At 30.6% G+C, this 20080-nt stretch overlaps 1 protein-coding gene across 1 annotated transcript; it reads right to left on the bottom strand.

Annotated features, from left to right (window-relative positions):
• Nucleotides 1-19074, bottom strand: LOC129976115 (uncharacterized). The gene is made up of 2 exons (XM_056089504.1): nt 19063-19074; nt 1-1461 (listed from the first exon to the last, which is right to left on the bottom strand). The coding sequence occupies exon 2, from the start codon at nt 1445-1447 to the stop codon at nt 1136-1138; it is 312 nt and encodes a 103-aa protein (XP_055945479.1). The 5' UTR covers nt 1448-1461; nt 19063-19074; the 3' UTR covers nt 1-1135.
• Between the last annotated feature and the right edge of the window lie 1006 nt (nt 19075-20080).

Genomic DNA, 20080 nt, shown 5'->3' with positions numbered 1-20080 from the left:
CAACAAAGATCGGAAACTGTTTGGCAAAGTCTTGCAAGGTTTGAGTCAAATAAGCGATAACTACACTATTATGAATGCAAAACATTGCCAAAAAGATGCCAAGGCTTAAACCAATCAGAGCACGTCGGTATCCTTTGCCATAGAGTTTGTACAATTTGCGAACTCGCGTTTTAAATTATTCAGAAACATTTTTTTTTCTTGAATATTTATTGGCTTTTCCTTATTGAAAATTCAGTAGTCTGATAAAAATACCGATTAAATCTTTGTTAATCAAATATATAAACTTTGTTAATTGCAAAAGTATTTTTTAATTCCACTAGACTTAAACAAACAGGAAACTGTATCTTTTGTACTGTCTTAAAAATATAGATTCTAATAGCTCAATCCTACTCAAAATCTCATCGTGAATAAGGAAAAATGACATATAAATAGATGGAAAATGATATTCCTGTATCCACCAAATATTTTCTAAAAATTACAATTCAAAAATATGAGAATTGCACAAAAGCATTTGGCTGTTTATCTATTGCTTCGCTTGGTTTAGTTTTTAAATCATTTCATTTTAGCATTTGTACAATAGATGGATCTCCTGAAAAAGATGTATTATTTAATTTCACCTTTATATCTTTAATCATGAATGAGTCATTACATAAGAGATATATAATTACTTATGTAAAAAAATTAATCACATCACACACATGTAGATTATTAATGAACAATGAGCTCGAAGAAATCTTAATTTGGCATCCGTCCATTTTGAATTTAATATAGTTATATCAAACAAATTTCAAATGGTTCTAATTGAATTCTATACTGAAATGCTAAAATTTCGCTATCTAATTTGAAGTGTAATAAATCTGTACTATTAGTCAGTTCAAAAGCACATTTTTTTGGCTTTAAGTATTTCAAAACTCAAGAAAATTTTTTTTGTACTCTTTTCAGAGAAGACTGAAGTCACTATTTTTATGTGCATCTGATCGCTTTGTTGATATATGGTCCAAATTTCAATAATAGAGAATATTCGAAAGAACAATTTTGAATACTGTCTAATCATAGTTTGGAATGCCATCATGAATTCTGTATAACAATAGCTGACTTCACGAACACAATACTTCGTGCACTGAACTCTGCTCCTTCAATCGTCTCCATTTTGTTCCCTAATGAATTTCCGATGCTGCTTCAGCACTTCCGGTTCGTAGTTGAACATCTTCAATTTTACGCAGTCTGGGTCGACGATCCTCTGGCCCTTGTGTTTGAGGCATTGCTTGGCACACCTGGGTCCGTTGTAGAGTCCCGGTTCCCAGTGCTCCACGCACATCGCGCAACTGTTGATGCACAGGTAGAGCTTAGCTTTGTTCTCTGTAGGGACTGTCGTCGTATCTCCCATAGAATGAAAGAAGAAAAAGAAGAGAAGTGCTCCAAGAAGAAACATCAGGATGGGAGACATTACGATTAAATTTTCTGAAACAAGAGATTCAGTTATTAGAATTTTTGCATTTAAAATAAAAGGCCATCAAAAGATGATGTCAGATTACTTACAAAACTTTATCAGAAGCTGAAGGCATTCTCACTTCATGCTAGAATTAAAATGTGACACAAAATGTTCATTTTCCTTCCCTTCCTTTTGCTAGAAGAGTAAATTAAGGTATATGTCTACATACGGAGACAAATTTTCGACCAATTCATCTAATGAGAAATTTCAGTTCATTTTCTGAATCAGTGTGAATCAAAATAATGAAAAATATTGATCAGGAAATTTTATGCCAATTACGATTCTGTAAAATGGATCAAATTGGGTAATTGGGTTAGTGAAAATTGCAACAAAAAGCAAAACTCTCTACAAAAAATTCTATTTCACATATTTCAACTATTTTTATACCTAACATAACTAGCTATGGTGAAGGCGATGAACTAGAATCAAAGAAATATGTGCATTTTTTAAAAAAAATATAAGTATTTCTGTATTGAAAGTTTCACAAATTTCGTCTTTGAAATCTACATTAAGCAGTTCTAAAACAAAAGCTATTCAGTTCAAAGTTATATCCCTAGTTCATTGCCTTTGAAACACTTAAGGTAATATATATGAAAAATTTCAAGGTAATATTTTATCATGTTTTGCGTACGAAACTTTTTACTAAATCCATACAAATTGCATAGATTTTGAATTTCAAAATCATTACAAAGTACTAAAATTCATTTTTATCTTCATAATTCTTATAAAAGTAATAATGGTATTTACTATTCTATGATAGCAATGTTGAAGTTTTTTTTGTCTCGTAGAATAGCATTGTTGCAGATTACACAGACTTTTGTAAATTTCTTTATTTACACAGTTTGAAGATGTGAAAATAGTTAGTAGTAATAAATTTGGAAAGATGTTGGCTGTCCTTTATATGCCCAAAGTGATGCTCCTTAGTTCATTGATTGAAGGAAGAAGATCAATATAGCGGCTATCACAAAGAGTAAACCTTTCTCTACAATTATTTATTATTATTTTTTGTTTGTGATTACATACAGTGCATTGTGTACAATGAAGAGATGATGAATTCTGGCCATCAAAGACCATTCTATCGGCAACTACAATTGTGATCGCGTGCGGTGGCAGATTTTCTACTAGATAGCTTAGACCAGGTGGGAGGAGGAGGGTGGAACTCAGACAGATTGATTAAAAAAGATGTTGTTGTTACTGATTTCTGATGGTCTAATTTTACTAAACTATTGTCATGAACCCAAAAACCTCCAAAAAGTTGATGACTAAAATCGGGTCCTTTAAAACATCGTCTTTGATAGTACTCAAACAATAAACATTGTGAGCGAGGGATGCTTAACCAACTTTCAACAACTCAATGACATTCTTGAAAGAATAATAATTTCAATATTTCAGTGTAATTTTAATATGTGTTTCTGCCCTTGCTTAAAAATAGTTATTTTTCTAAGTTGCTAAGCAAATAAAAATTATAAAAAATACAAATTCTGCTAATTAAGAAACGTTGGACTATAATGTGTGATAACACTGAAATATTAAAATTATTTTTAAACAAATTCTAATTAGTCATTAGAATAATTGATCCTCACCATTCATTTATTAATATAGTGGAATATTTATAATTCTTTTAATAAGTTATATTATATTTCACTTGATAAGTCCTGTAAAATAATCATTTTTAATATTAGATTTGTTTGAAGTTTGTTATTTTCTTCTATTCTTTCATAATAATTATATGTTTTTATTTATAAGTAAGGAAAACATCAACCAATATCTAGCTAATAATTTATAATATACTAAATAGCTTATAATAATGATTAATTTTAGAAAAATTTAACCAAAATAAATAATTTACATGATGATTAAGTTGGAAATATTTTGAAATGTGAAAATATATTAATAAGTTATTGAAAGAGGAACTTCATAATGTGCATTGTCTAGGTCGCAAAATGTGTAAATCTTCCACGAACTTGGACACAATTTACGAAACGTGATAAGAAGTTATCAATTCTCTCGAAATATAATGCTATATCCTATTTCTGGGTATTTTAGCATTAGCAATGGGTTCATATTGTTTCAAAATTTGTCTGGTGAGTATTTGGTGAAACAAGCTGGACATTGGGAAAAAGATACACGAAAGTTCTAGAAAACATGAATCAAAGGAAACAAAAAACAATCAAAGTGAATACAAAGAACACTACCTGTAGAAATTAAAAATATATGCAGATCATTCCATAGCAAATTAAAATCTTGTTACTTATTTGCTATTAACAACTTTACCAACAGCGCACAATTCATTAGTTCACTCCACGAAAGAAATTTCAGAAAGATTAACTCTTTGGAATTTCTAGCAATGAGATTAAGTTAAGTTTACATAGCTTTCCGTCAGAATACGACGTCAAACGGAATTCACCAGAAAAATCTCCTGATCTCGGTACTAACAACAAATAAAGCTTACATTTTCTACAACAATTATTATTGCATAGTCGCCACGTCGTCACTGTAAATGTACTCTGTAAAATGGTCGCCAAATTTATTACCAAGGTCATTACCATTGCGTGGCATCCAAAAGGGGTCTCTGTAAATCTTTCTTTCCTATCCTAAAATTAACGTGGCAGCAAAACGGTTATAAAAGTACATAGATCGCTATTGAATCTACATTATGTGCAAGACATCCAGTATTGAATTTTAATTGATTTATTAAAGAATTATATTTGTGGTGGTAACATCATAAGCCAGATAACAACTTCCGGAGAAGAGTGTACACTTTTGTCTAGTGGTTTTGTTACTCGGCTATGAACCCTAACGTTGCGAGTTCGAACCTCAACTCGCACATATTAATGAAAAATGCATATGAATACCAAATAGAAGAATTCTATTTTTCGCAATTCAACTTCTGCATTTAATGAAAAATATGATATGATTTTAAAAATATGATAACGTTCTCAAATTCTTTTTCTACGATGTATTCACGGAACAAAGGTTTTGGAAGCCAATAATTAGTACATATATATATATTTTAAAATGCTAGAAACAAATTAAAAATTTTGGATTGCGTTTTCTTCTGTAATTCAAATATGTGAAAAAATACAAAATGAAATAAACATATAAAGTTGATAAAAATTATAGTCAATACAAAAACTGTAGTAATTTATTTATATACAGTAAATAGGTTTGAAAAACACATCATGTTACATACACGATGTCCACTTTAATATTTTAACTAACTTTTACGCCATTAGGAATAGGATATGTTTTTAAATACTTTAAACAATATGAAGAATAGTATTTAAGTTGTTTGATTGTATAAAAATATTATTAAGCCTAAATTTGTATACAATTCCCCGCCTCTTATAGATCATATTTAGTAAAATATTTTTGAATTTAAAAAATTCCACTTTTCTGTAACTAAAATTGACCGAGTTAATTGATTTTATTCCATTATATAAAATGTTAGATTACTTGTAAAGTAGGTAAATTTGAATGTTTTTAATTCGAATTCGTCGGTTATATGAGCTTTTTTTGTGGTTTACATGAATATTCTCTTAGCATTATGCTGAAATATATCATTCGAAAGCGGTTCGGTTCGAAATGAAAATCAAAAATTGCGAAAAAAAAATTTAAATATCGAATTGCATTGTTGGTTAAAGATTTGTTTATCTTCTTTTATTAAACTATCGTAAGTGAATAAGTTTAAAGCTCTCAATTCACTTCACTGCTCTGCAATATATTCAATCATACAAGCAATGAAAATTTCTAGATTTCTTTTTCAAAAGTTTTGAACACATTAAATATGAATTGAGTTGTTTATGTTAAGTATCATACTCAAAATGCTATTTACTGTTTATTTGTTTATAAAAATATATTATATATTGAAATCATTACTTTTGAATTTATAAAATATTTTTAATTATAGCATTGTTTTATTTATTAAAATTACTAAACGTTTTTGAACTTTGTATTATTTATGACAAATTTTTGTATATTATAAATAAATCATTATGACATTTTTATTTAAATACAATCTATTTTTCTCTAATGTATTCCTTTTTAGCTCCCTTTTTTTTCCTGTTCAAATTTCTGAATAAATCGTATTTTAATACAATCCGATCGGCTTTAACTAGCCAAATTCCATCGCACATCCTTGGCAGAACAAAGCACCTGTTGCAACTCAGATAATCAATACAGCTGTTATGAAAAGTAAGTTATAATATCTAGATATGCATTGCCATCAATCTAATTCCAGTCAAAATATTAATGTTTTTTATTCATGTAAATTCGAAGCGAATTATCTACAAAAATAAGCGTACAATTAATAAATATACACTCTTTTCAGGACAAACTGACAATATATCATTCTCATAGAATAATTTACGGGTTGTTTTCAATACATGCATGTAATTATCTGTTACATCATTCAGATGTTTTCAGAGAGTAAAATATCCGTTTGTACCTTGTTATGAATATATATATCCCTTAATGAGTTCCGAGAAACTGCCTACAGGGTTCGAGGATGTCTTATTATCAATAATTGAACGTAATTCTTTAGTGAAAATAGAATAATGTTCATATGAATTACTAGAATGCAAATTACCAATTAGAACATAAGAATTGGCAAACATTTATTATGCTGCCATGCTGGAAGCTTTAATAGGATTTCCAACTATTTTTCCCCTTTCCTGTTTCAACAGAGATTTAAAAAAATAAATATTTCGTTTTAGAATGAATATTTAAATTAATTAGACATTAAGAATGTTTAAACATAAAAACATTTCAACATTCGGAAAAGGCTAAATAATAAATATAAAAGTTATGATCATAATTAAAACTATTTCTGTTGAAGCGAAATGGCCTACACTTGGTATTACAGAGAAAGCTTCCACTTTTATAAATGTTTTTAACTGAATATGTAGAAATCGTTTGGCTTAAAGCAATTTTATTTTTAGTAAAATTATTTGCTTAGTTTTTAAATTGTCGTCTTATATTACTGTTTTCTTTAATTGAAAAATGATATTTGGAAATGAATAGACAGAATGCAACGTTTTTAATTTTTCTGAATAGAAAAATTCGTATTCTGTCATTCATGAATTCAATAACAGCTATGACATCATTATATCTAAATGCAGAATAAGTATAACTGTTAATAATAAAGGAATAATACCAAACTATTTATAATCTAACAAGAAAAGAATTCTTAAAATTTATTTAAAAGCCATGCAAGCTTGTACAAAAGTTTCTAAAGTAATTTAATGTTTAAAAATTTGCGAACAGCCTTTGTTGTGTGAACACATTTGTAGATAACAATTGTAATTTGCAGTCGAAATTCGTCAAAATATTTTACAGAAAAAAATTGGAAGCTTCTTATTCGGATCTTGATTCCATAAGTAATTACAAGAGGTATAGATAGGAAAAATTCTTTTTACCAGAACAAGTCAAAATATATGGAGTGCATTTGGGTTGGAGGCTTGAACTAATATGAATGGAGACCAAACTGATTTCGGTCATGATTCTTAAAGGGTTTCAGATTAGAATTTTAGTGTGTTGTTAAGTGTAAATGGAGCTGATTTTATGCGCATGCCGATTGTGAGGGGTTGGATAATGGCGATTAACAACTGAATACTCGAGTCAAGAGTGAGATAACAAAAAAATTTGGTAACAGTCTTTTTATTCACATGAGAGAGTTTGTAATTCTAAAAATTATATATCTATAGAAGTGTTACATTCGAAAAAGATAACGATTAATTTGAAAGTTTTAAATATTATTGAAATTCATCGCCTTATTTTTAATTAAATCTTTTTGGATATTGTTCACGATGAAAAAATTATAAAAAATCTTATTCAGAGTTAATTTTTAAGGTATGTGTATATTTACCGATATTTATGCTTATACTTTTCAAGCGCACTGAGTGGCATCAGCGAAAACCGAAGCGTTTGAGGATTTCGCCAAATGTAGGACAAACTATTGACTTTAGGGTATTAACAATTGTTTATCAGAAATGATCAATTTTTAGTGACAGTTCGAAATTTTTTGATTTCTTTTTTAATAACGAAAGTGAAACACCTGTCGTCCTAGATAAGTCGATTTACAGAAAAAGTAAAAAAAAAAAAAAAAAAAAAATCCATTAATTGAAAAGGCGATAATATTTTTTTTTCGTGAATCCTCTACTGAACATGTCTTATAAAGTTCTACCTAAGTAGGACAATGAATGATTTATATTATATGAAATTCTCTTAAAAAGAGGGCACCAGGACAGTCAATGTAGAACAAGGGGCCGAAAACGGGAAGTCAACATAGATTTTATTTAGCGTCATCTCTGACAAGCCAACAAAATTCCTTTTTGAAAAGTAGTAGAGAAATTCCATGTAGTATAAGTGAAATTCCTCCCCCCCCCCCACACACACACTCACATTTATTTATTTATAAAAGATATTTATTTATTCTAGAATTGGCAAAAATATTTTGAAAATTTTATTATAATTGTCCTAGTTCTCCTTTTTATGGTTAACGAAAAGGCAAAGTCATAAAAGAAACGATAATAAACAAAATTAAAATGCCATCCACAAAAATTTTTATGTCCTAATTTCGATTGCCTTTAAACAAGCATCTAATACCTTTAGCATCAAATACCATTTGTATTTTCTTCTAAACTTTTTCGTTCTTACATCTTCGACTCTTGGAAAATTAGACGAAGAAATGGTGGAGGGAGTGAAATGCTCATTAATTTACATTTTTGGATGAAATTAATTTAGCCATCATCTTTTAGCCTGCCGAAAGAAAAAAAAAATTCGAATTACATTTGTCTGTAATATAAAAAAAATGAAAATCAAAAGTAAAAAAGAAAAGTGCCTAAACATATAAAAAAGAGGAGAAATATATATATGAAATGAATGTGCAAAAAGTTCCAATTCAAGGAACTCTGTGTAAATAAATAGTAAATTAATATTAAAAATGGAAATAGAATGTGAAACATGGACAACCGGCGTATTAATTGCTCAACAGGAGATGAAGTTGATTTAGATTGCAAAAGCAATTATAGCATGAATAACTATAATATTTAAAGTGAAGAAAGTATTTTCACTCAATTAATCGGTATTGTTCTCAGATCGACCGGCATTAATTTCATCCACTGATGAGCAATTAATGTGTCGCTCACTTTATTTCAGATTCTATTTCCACTTATAATACAAATTTTCGAATCCATATTAAAAGTGGAATGCTTCAAAATGTTAACATTTGTATAGAATTTTTACTTATAATTTATATTCATATTATTTATATTTATTTAACTTGCTTAAATATATATTCTTGATAATGATTTCAAGTATTACACTTTTATTTGGTTTAAATATTGATCATTCTTGTTGAAAAAATATATAATTGTATGCAAGCTACTACTCAAAACTCTGCGCATTGTTTGTTGTTTGTTTCTTATGGCACTTGCCACTGACAAGCTCGCTGTTACGAAGACAGCGATTTAAGCCTGAGGGGGACGTCTCTTATTTTTTATAGCAGGGCCAACTAGGGCCAAGAGTACGACTTTGCTACTCAAGCATCACTCATTCGCTTGCACAGCCCCTTTTTACAGGAGGGCACATTCACACATCTCACAGATAGAACAACAGAAGAACAACCATGCCCAAACCGGGACTCGAACCCTGGACGCCCAGATCACGGGGAAGACGCGCTACCCCTATGCCAGGACGCCGGCAAACTCTGTGTATAAAACTCGTTTTTCCTCAATAAAGTCATTTGATAACATTGATGTTCGGAAGCTTAACTCATATTGAAAGCTGTTTATTCATTTTTAAGTTCGTTTTATTCTCTTTAATCCATCCCGGGAAGGCATCATTTAATTACAAGGCGGCGCGGACATGGCGCATCCGCTCACAGCAGGCAAAAAGAGAAGTAAAAGAAGGAGAAACAAATTATCCCTGTCTTATATAACATGAGATCTCGATATGAATTTTTGACGTGTCGATTCTGACAGGAATATTTCACACGTGTCGACCTTGACAAGGGAAACAGAGGGATCCTTTAGAAGAATCTGTTTACATCAGCGATTCTCTATCCCTTCGCTCGGCACGTGGGAACCGCTGCCGCAATCATTTTACAAAGCTTCAAGTGAATTAATTAGAATTGAAATTAGAGTTTTATATATATATATATATATATATATATATATATATATATATATATATATATATATATATATATATATATATATATATATATATATATATATATATATATATATATATAAAGAAAATTATTGTTGTTCTGAACGTCTCAGGAAAAATTTGCCCTTCTTTATGTTTCTTCTGGTGGAAAATTTCCGCAACCAGTTCAACCACAACGAGTAATTCATTGTTCCATTGTACATCGGCCCATAAGTTTTTGAATAATACTAGTTAAGAATACAACTACAGACATAACCCATGATTTTTTTTCTCAACTCGAGGGCTAATTTTTGGTGGATAACTATTTTTCCTCAATTTTCCTCATAATTTTTTTTATGTGCTTCAGCCTTACCACATTTTAAGCCACAAAGCCAATGGTAGAAAACAGTAGAACATATAAAGAGCCATTACAGATCCATACACTGAAGCCCCCCCCTTTTTTTTATCTAACATTAACTTGAGAACGAGGACAACTATTTCACATATTTAATGTGTGGCTGTATGGAATGAGTAATGGATGTGCGAGGATAGAACCTGGGACCTTGTGGTTCGCAGTCCAGTAACATGACCGTGATACAAAAGCAATTGCCCGGGTAGCGTAGTTGTTAACTGGCTTATAAACTTTCACCACAAATGCCTAGCTATAGTAAAGTGACCATACGTTACATGACAAGACCAGTTACAGCACTTCCTAGCGCAAACTACGGAATTAGCATTCACATCTCGAAAACAATACAAGAAATGGGGGAAAAGTCCATCATAAATTTGTAGAGCGTCTTTGATTTAGAACAAAAAAGCACTTAGAGTGCAATAATGTTGAGAACAAAACTTAATAGTTATTATGATAATGCCTGCTGTCATTTTTTTTTTTTGCTTATATTGACAATCTTCATAAAAATGAAGATTATTATTAATCATCTTATTAATTATAGATGATTCACTGCAGATGTTTTTTTCTAACAAAATGATTATTTTCATAAATTTATAAACAATAATACATTTTCCTCAGAAATCAAACTTCCTCTAGATCTACCTGTAATCGAACGATATGCCTAATACAGGACCGCGATGCTGCATACTATCTCGATTTGTAACATTGAATTAAAACCAGAATCACGTAATGATATCTGTGGATCAGTTGTCAGCGTAGATCATGATTGTACAACTTCAAGGTTACCTCTAGTCAAGTAAACAACTTCAAAGAATATGTGGGCAGTAAGGTTAGAAAGGGAACTTCAAAGTACATCATGATAAAGTAAATTAATGTATTTTCGCTGATATTTGATATTTATTCTAAGCTATCTATTGCTAAGAACAAAATTTCTTTAAGTAAGTATTTAATGGCTTAGCCATCAAGCTCAGCTCCAGTACAAAGCAGTGAAGTGGCGTCCTCCACCAATACTTTACTGGAAAATGAGAAAAAGAAATTTTATCATAGGCTAGTGTCTGTTCCCCTGGGCCTGGTTCACCCAGCTGGACTCCAGGAATTTTGCTACCTTTCCCCTGCTAAGGTTGTTTGAAGGTGAAAGTCAGGCAGTTCAACAGTTGTCGACCTTACAATAATTTCTTCCAATAATAAGTATGCCAAAGCTTCACTGATAAATATTTTTAAATCTTTACATGCTTTCAATAATAATGACTCTTTTATGAGCCTTTATTAGAAAGAAACATGAAATCAATTTAACTTCTTACCTAAAATTCGCCTATTTTGAAAGTGTTGGCATATTTTATAAATACAGAAAATAATCAAGAATTTTTTTATAGATTAAAATTATTTTAATATATTTTTGTGACTTTTATTTAAAAATTATATTAATAAATAGTCTAGTTAACAAATTGAAAAATGATGCATTTTCAAGTTGAAATATGTGTGTAACTTTGGGCTAACCTGTTTTTTTAGCATTACAACCCTTTGAATTTCTTCATCCGATTTGACTTTAAGAGTACTGAGCCATTTCTGAAAGTTTATTTTTTTAACTTGAATATGCAATATGAATTTGTAATTTTATTAAACAAAATTTAATATCTAGTGTCTTTTTTGAGAAGTCATTCCCCGACCTTAAAACTCTAGGACTAAATCGATACCTGATACCTATGGGCAATTCTCTATAAATGAAAGATATTGTCCGATATTTCCGTGATGTTATTCGATTTTCTGAATATTATGTAATATCGTGCAGATACCGAAACAATATCATTGGACATTTTGGGATTATAGGGATATGGTATTACATGCTATACAAAATTTGACTGATACATGATCTCAGTGTGATTTATAGAGTCTAAAAAGCAAATGTGACATCAGAGAAACATATATATGAGCTAGAATTGTCTATCTCTATACAGACGGCTGTCCTCAAGCAGGTTCTGTCAATAGATAATTAAGAATATTCTCATCCCTTTTTAGAAGGGATCATAATTGGATTTGGGGAAGGAGACAGAATGCCTTTACTCTTCTTGTTTCTTTTCCAAAGCCACCAAATTCTGCTTTCATATTGAAATCGCATTGTACGTTATATCCATGTGCATTATCAAGAATGGATATCAAAGAAATTTAGGAGAGAATAAAGAAAGCGAACCTTTCCCATATCTCTGAACTTGTTAATTGGATCTAATTCATTTCAGTTTTAGATTTACACCTTGAAATCATGGAAGATCACTGTTATAGTAAGTGACATTTAAAGAAGAAATAAATAACAATATCATTGATGAATAGCATTAATAAGTGTTAACACTCTTCTGAAGATGGACTTACACTAAGCTAGTATAGTCACTGCCAGTAAAATCACGCATGCGCAAAAAGAGGAAACAATACTATGCAATATAATTGTCTTTTGGGATAAATACGTGCCATCGTTCTCATTTTCTGCATATGAACTTCTTACTAACAAAATATTGGCTTAATGTAAGGCCAATTTAATCTAAGGCATAATTCCTTTATTACTTAAGAGGTGCTTATATAGAACCTGTATTGTCAGTCCAGTATGATCTTGCATGCGCAATAAGATCGGATAGTATCGGATCTGAAAATTTCCTGCAATTTAAGAATATTCGTTACAAAAAGAGAATTTCCTAAAGTAAATATCTAATGTTGGTGAGAAAAAATAAATTTTGTTCCAATTAAACAATTACTTTTATACTCAGGAGGATCCAGAAGTCACGAATAACTTCAAAAATTAGTAACTGAAAAACCATGAAGAAAAGAGGATGCCGTTCCGCCGAAAAAAAAGAAATGGATATAACATAGGGTTGTCATGAGCTATCGAATTTATTATCAGCAAATTAGCAATTTATTGTCAGAAAGATAAGCAATTAATAATTCAAATTACCAATGGTTCAATGGTTTATAGAGCGGCGCATTGCATAATATAAAAAAAGACGCTGGATATGTCGCCATTTATTCTAGAGTTCAGCTAGCGGAATTCCTTTGAATAATTTTCTACCAAATTTGACATAATTGAACAATTTTAATTTAAATACTAAAGTTTCCTTGTCCAGTTCATTCAGTGTTTGAGAAATCACGTTTACAGAAAGGCTTGATTCAAAATCTCTCAATTTCGGACTCAGAGAAATTTAAAATGTGAAAGTTAATTTAGATCTGCAGACTGAATTTAAAGATGATTAAAACACTTTTTCTTCCTTATTTCTTAAAAATTAAAGAAAAAAAAAATTTAAAACTTTGAGTGGCAGCTCCGGCTTTTGCCGATCTTTATGCTCAGTTCAAAATCAGATAATTTGTATTTATACAAATTTTCTGCAAAACCAATAATAAAGTATTCTTTTTGTATCAAAGATATCGTTAAATACAAAAAAAAAAAAAAAAAATCCATCAATTTATTTATTTTAAAAGATAATTTTTAAAATAATTGTTATAGGAACAAAACATTTGAGAGCTCAGAGAATTAAATTATAGTGAATTAAAAAATTATCTACACTTATCGCCAATTAATGCTTCATTGAATTATCTTTTTGTTGTAATGCAGTTCTAGCTAAATCTTTTTTTATTTTAAAAATTAATTGAAAAGTGTCGATAGATTTCATTGTTATATAAATGATCTTTCCAGACAGAAATTTCATGTGGTAAGTGTTCTGTGACGTCAAGGTACGGGACCAGTTTAGATGCGTCAGAGCTTAGATGTCATCGTTCTGATTTGGAGGGGAAAAAATAGTGTTTCACAAACTGTTGTCTTTTCTAGATTAGTTTTACCCAACTTGTGGTTTCAGTTAAAGATTTGATACTTTAACCATTCGATCCAGCGATCACAGGGTCATCACACACGTGACTTGGTACTCAATCGAATCACGATTAAAATAGATCAGGAAAGCCGACAAGGTCGTGGTTCTTTTTTTTATTTATCTTCTGAGGTCGCGCTTCACCGGGCGGTCGGTAACTTGTCTTTCTTTTCTTTTTTTCTTCTTCTTCTTTTTGTCAGAAAAGAAAAGTAGGTAGTGGAGAAAAAGAATCTAAACAAATAAAACAGAGGGTTTTGACGAACCCAGTAAGGAGATATAGTGATAAAATAAACTCCCTTTTTTCGAAAGATTTTTAGTTCCGATGCCATTTTATTAACTATAAACAAGTGATTAAGGATCTTGTATTTTTTACCTTGTGAATTACAAAAATACGAGTAATCTAGCGGTAATTTTTTCAAGCAGATAATATCTGCGCAAAATTTAAAGACCAATTTCAACTATTCAAAGATTGGATAATTAATTTTTTCGAAATCTAGAATAAAATCTAACCGCAATTTTTAAACAATTAATTATATAAGTTTACTCGTTTTTAGTTGTTTTTCTTGCATATGAAACATGCAAAGCTAAAGAATTGGAATAGCCAAATATTAAGTTTAGTGATTTTGATGAATCTGATCATTTTAAATCTCTTTCGGTTGGACTTTGGAACAATTCTTTGAAATGCATGTCTGCCTGTCTGAGAATATGATAAATTAGAAATGAACAGGCTGGAACGGTAATGCTGATTGATGGAAATTTCATATGTAGTCTTAAAACTACATTTGTAGTTTTGTGTCAATTTTTGGACGAAATACGTCTGAGGAAAGTATTGTAAATACAGAGACTCAAAAACAAACGAGATTTGTAGAAAAAAATTGGCATTTTGTTTTATTGCCAAAATTGTAAACTGCATCAGATTTTGGGCCAATCCATTGGCGATTGGTTGATGACCTGGACGTCTGTTAATTCTTGTGTATATATAAAAAAATATAATCCACAATGCAATAAGCAAAATAAAAGAATTAGTATAAGGTTCAGATATTAAAATTATAAATTTGTATTAACTTTGAACAAATTACATTAAGAGGAAAAGGTCCAAAATATTTACTTTATTTGAATAAGACTACAATACTTATTAAGGGGGTCTCTTTCTACTCAGGTTAAAGACCATGGCACAGTTTTATCTTTAAGTACAAGACTAGTTCTCAGTTGTTAGATATTAAACATGTTAAATTTAATCCCAAATTTTTTGTTTATCGAATTATCATTGCAAAAAAATTCATTTTGGGTTGCCATATGTTGTTGTTCAGTCAAAAACAAAATTATAACTAATCATAAAGAAATGGAAAGTTTAATTCTGCGTTGAGTATATATAGGTGCATCAACTTTCCTGAGATTAGTCTTACAGTGCACCAGGGCAGATAGAGGGTTGTTCTTACATAGACAGGTACCTGCAATCCTGATAAGGTATTGTGCCGCCATTGCAGCATTATTGTAAGAAGGCTTGTTTTGAAAAATACTATCAAACTACAATAAAAGGATATTTTCCCATGATCTGGGCGTCCTGGGTTCGACTCCCGGGTCGGGCATGGTTGTATTTCATCTGTTCTGTCTGTGAGATGTGTGAATGTGCCCCCCCCCCTGTAAAAAGGGGCTGTGCATGTGATGTGTAAGTAGCTAAGTCGTACTCTTGGCCCTAGTTGGCATTATTATAAAAACAAGAGACGCTCCCCCACCGGCTTAAAATCGCTGTCTTCGTAACAGCGCGCTTGTCCTTGGCAAGTGCCATAAGAAACAACAACAAAGGTTATAACTGCACTAACAGGGACCAGCAATCTTGATAAGATAGTGCACCAAACGTCATCGTTGCATTAAAATCAGGAGTTATCAGAGTGAACAAGTACTTACGATTATGTAAATCATACCCTCCTAAGTTCGTAGTGAATTGAACATATATTGACGTTAACACAATTACATCGCTTGTCACCTAATTTTATAAAGATTGCAAGTTGCCGTTAGCTAAAAAGTACAATTCCATGTAACATTTGCCCATAACATTTGTTAATGTTCAACTGCACATATCTAAGAGCTTAGGGATATTATGGAGTTTTCAATGAATTTATTTTCGCTAAATAGTTTGGTTATCAGAAGTTCTATTAGAAAACTTACAGCCAAAATTAGCAACCGTTTTATTTACAAATTTACAATAACATATATAAAAATAATTAAAACCAGTTTTTAAAACTGTTAATTTTTTTTTGTCTATTAGAAAAAAATATTTTTAACAAGAATTATATGTTCTAGAAAGACTATATTACTTAATCTCTTTTGCAGATGATTAATTAGATACTAATGATTTGTCTACAAATGTCACTGCACATAAGTGCCAATATACACTTGGCACACTGTCTCATCGAGATAACAGAACTTTGCCACTATAATTAAGATTCTGTGATATCACTTGTTGAGGTTTTACAAAGATAATTCCAAAACGATTTGATACACCCACATATTTAATCTACATTTTTCCTAATTTCATTTTACATTTTGATTTCTATTGTAAATATAAGTAGACTAAAACAGTGTGTGAAAGTGTGTTTACATTCAGCCAATAATAAGATGCCAGAAAATTCACGCTTGCACTCAAGGATAGTTACACTGAGCAGACAAATGCAAGTGCTTGTCTCGGCGGGACAAATATCTGCTGTTGTACAATTTCTGCAAGTGTGTGGTTTTGCTGAATGGATTATAGCTGGCTGAAAATTAACTCTACTATAATGAGAAAATAGTTTTTTTTTCGAGTATTACGATTGAACAGTTCATTTTGGATGAATTCTATCAAACACAGGTTGAGAAAGTTTAAATATTTTATGGTTAGTGTTTTCTTACTTTAACCTGCTTTCATATTAAATAAGAGAAATGGCAGAACACATTCTTCGTTAATCGTATTTTGAATCAAAGGGAAATGCTATATATTTTAAGGACCTCTCATCATATATTGAAGCACTGTTTAACTGCTATGAGAGTTCTTGGAATGTTTTTATCCCTAAAAAGAACCAAGGAAAAATCAATCATATATTTATCTATTATTATGCAAAATTATTTGCAAAAAATAGATATTCTACTGTTATGATCTACAAATATCAAAAATATGCTTATGTTTCTTTCTTTTAAAACATGAAAGGAATTCTGAAAATAACTGACACAAAAAATCCGAGCTCAGTTTTTTGAAAATTCTATCTGACTGAAATCCACAACATTGTTGCTACCAAATAAACAAACAAACAAAAAAGTAAATAACATAAAGATGATGAAAACAGAATTTTAATGATCGGAAGCACGTAATGATTTTGAAATCTTTTCGTCTTTATTAAATATTTATTTCACCAAAAATGCAAAATTAATCAATCTCTCATAAATTTATCCAACCAGAGAGATTATATTTATGGCAAAGTATACTAAATTACATATAATTAATTTTTTTAAATTATACGTTATATCTAAAAAGAAAACTACTTTACCATTGTTATAACTTAATTACCAATGTTGCATCAACCTTTAGCCTCGACAAAATGTTATAAAGGAAACTTCTCTAATTATCAAAATGCTGGAGCATCAGATTCTTTTAATCCATAAAATTGATATGGAACTAGGCAAATTTGCTTGTGTGAGAAAATAAAGTTCATAGTTGTCAAAAAAATTTTTTAAGAAAACTAAGATTTACAAAAAAAAAAAAAAAAAAAAAAAAAAGAGAGAGTTTGGAAAAATATTTCTTTATATTATCGTTTGCGTTTTTTCCAGAAATCATTAAGTTGAGTTGTTTAAATCAAATTGCGCACTCGACAAAAAATATTATATTGTTAAAAATAATTAAAACCAATATTTTGCATGCATCATCATAAAGATAAAGAGAAATACAATAAAAAAAAATTGTTTTAAATAAAAATCGTTTGCAAAACTTGACATTATATAATTGCCAGAAAACTCAATAAATTTTGGATTTACAAAATAACTTGGCTTTAAATATATATATATATATATATATATATATATATATATATATATATATATTAAAAACACTTTTAAAATGTGTGCATTTTTATGCAATAATAAAAATAAGAGGCAGCAAATATATGACTTTCACGTTCATCATATTAAAATTCATAAACAAATAATAATTTAATTATGTGGAGTTCATTGTTTTGTTGGATAAAATATCAAAATAAGAAAGTTTTCAAGATTCGAGATAGTGGTACATTTTTCAAAATTTAAGCTTTTTTTTTCAAATCTTTAAGAAGTTAGATGTCAGATATAAAATAGCCACAGATTAAAACGCATAGACCCAAAAAATGAATGAATACCAGAGCAGTGAATCTAGATTAAATTCTCTATGGAGTATTAATGGAAATAAACGCTATTCATTGAAAAAGTTCATAAATAATGGCAAGTTCATAACTCATATATTATTCAAAGACAAGTACAAAGATCGAGATGTTATCGGAAAAGTTGTTATGTCGTTTTCAGAAGGCGAAGTATTTCATTGGCCTCGTTTGTATCATAGAAGCTTGGCTCCTCTTTTGGATGTTGTTTCCATTGGCGCCAATATCAGCATCTTGATATCAACTTATGATGAAATAAAATTGAGAGAGATTGTTCACAATGAAGATTTTGTCAACAGCCAAAGCTGTTTCACCAACAAAAAGATTTATCTGCAAGATGTTTTATGGGGGCTGGATTACTTGCACAGAAACTCTTTGGTCCTCATGAACATGAGTGATGCGAATGTTTATATTTGTTTAGAATCAAATAAGGCAGTTATTACCGATTTCAGTTGCTTAAAATCGATTTGCCAAGCTAAGAAACATAAATTTCCTTTGCCGCCATTCTATCAAGCACCGGAAGTAAGTGAACCAAATAATGTTCATAATAAATACTGTACATTTAATCCCATTGCTGCTGAAATATGGGCCTTCGGTGTAATGACTCTCGAAGTATTTCTTCAACACAGAGTTCCATGGGCACTTGTTGACTATAACTGCAGTCGTGCATTGGAAATTGTGAATTATATAGATTCGGATACTTTAAAAATAGCTAACAAAGGATCAATCGTATTGGATGAAGATTCGATAAATTTCAAAGAGTTTCTTAATTTATTTCTTACTTACCATCCCTATAACAGGTGCGATGCTCGACGTGCAGCACTGGCAATGTTTCTGCAACCTACAAGACAAAGGATTGCTCAAGAAATTTCAAAGAGCTGCAATCAACAAAGAAATGAACGCACGGAGGGTAAAGGAACGGGGGACGGTTCTATTGCATTAAAATATTTGTCATCAACAGAAAGCTCTCAGGTAATTTCGAAGAGCCATAATCTACATATAAGTGAACGTGCAGATAAAAAAGTAAAAAGTGACAGTTCGGTCGAAATGAAAAGTTTACTGACATCAAAAAGCTCAGAAACACTACATTCCTCAAAACATAGATTAACATCTCAATTTTCACTTCTTGAACTTGAAAGCTCTTCTAAGAAAAGCAATTCAAATGCAGGCTTATCTTCAAAAACAAGTCGTGAACACTTGCCTGTAGCAGACTCATATTCGATATACGAGAACACACGAGAACAACTTATTTCCATGCAAACGAAAGAGGTGCCAAGTATTCGCAAAGTTCATTCTTCCAACTATCCTAATCGAAAAGGAATTCAGCACGTGCAGAAATTTAATGATGATACGACCCATCAAATATCAGAAAATATGTCAGATAAAGGGAGCTTACATTCAGTAAATATTCAGCAAGAGTCAACTCAATCAACTCTGTGTAATCAAATGACCGAAAGTACGAGGTCTTGTAGCATGCGAAAAAATGAGTTAGATCGTTCGAAAAGTGAGAGTTTCAGTAGCAGTAGGATAGAAGAAAGCAGATCAATTCAACGATACAAAAATAGTTTAATAAATTTGAAAACTGAGAGAAATCATAACTCAAATGAAGTGGCTGATAATGAAGCTTTTGAAAACGACCAGCTTTCACAAAGTCGGAGGTACTGTCCAAGAAGTCAATCGCTGTACTTTCACAGTTTCGGTCATGAGTCACGTAATTCCTATATTTCCCTGCGGAATTTGCAACCTTCAAAACGAAACTCGACTAATCGAATGAAAATGAATGAAACTTCCTCTCTGGTTCAAA

Source organism: Argiope bruennichi, chromosome 7 (assembly GCF_947563725.1).
Source record: "Argiope bruennichi chromosome 7, qqArgBrue1.1, whole genome shotgun sequence".
In the NCBI taxonomy this organism is placed as follows: Eukaryota; Metazoa; Arthropoda; class Arachnida; order Araneae; family Araneidae; genus Argiope; species Argiope bruennichi.
This window is presented reverse-complemented; position numbering and strand designations above follow the sequence as displayed.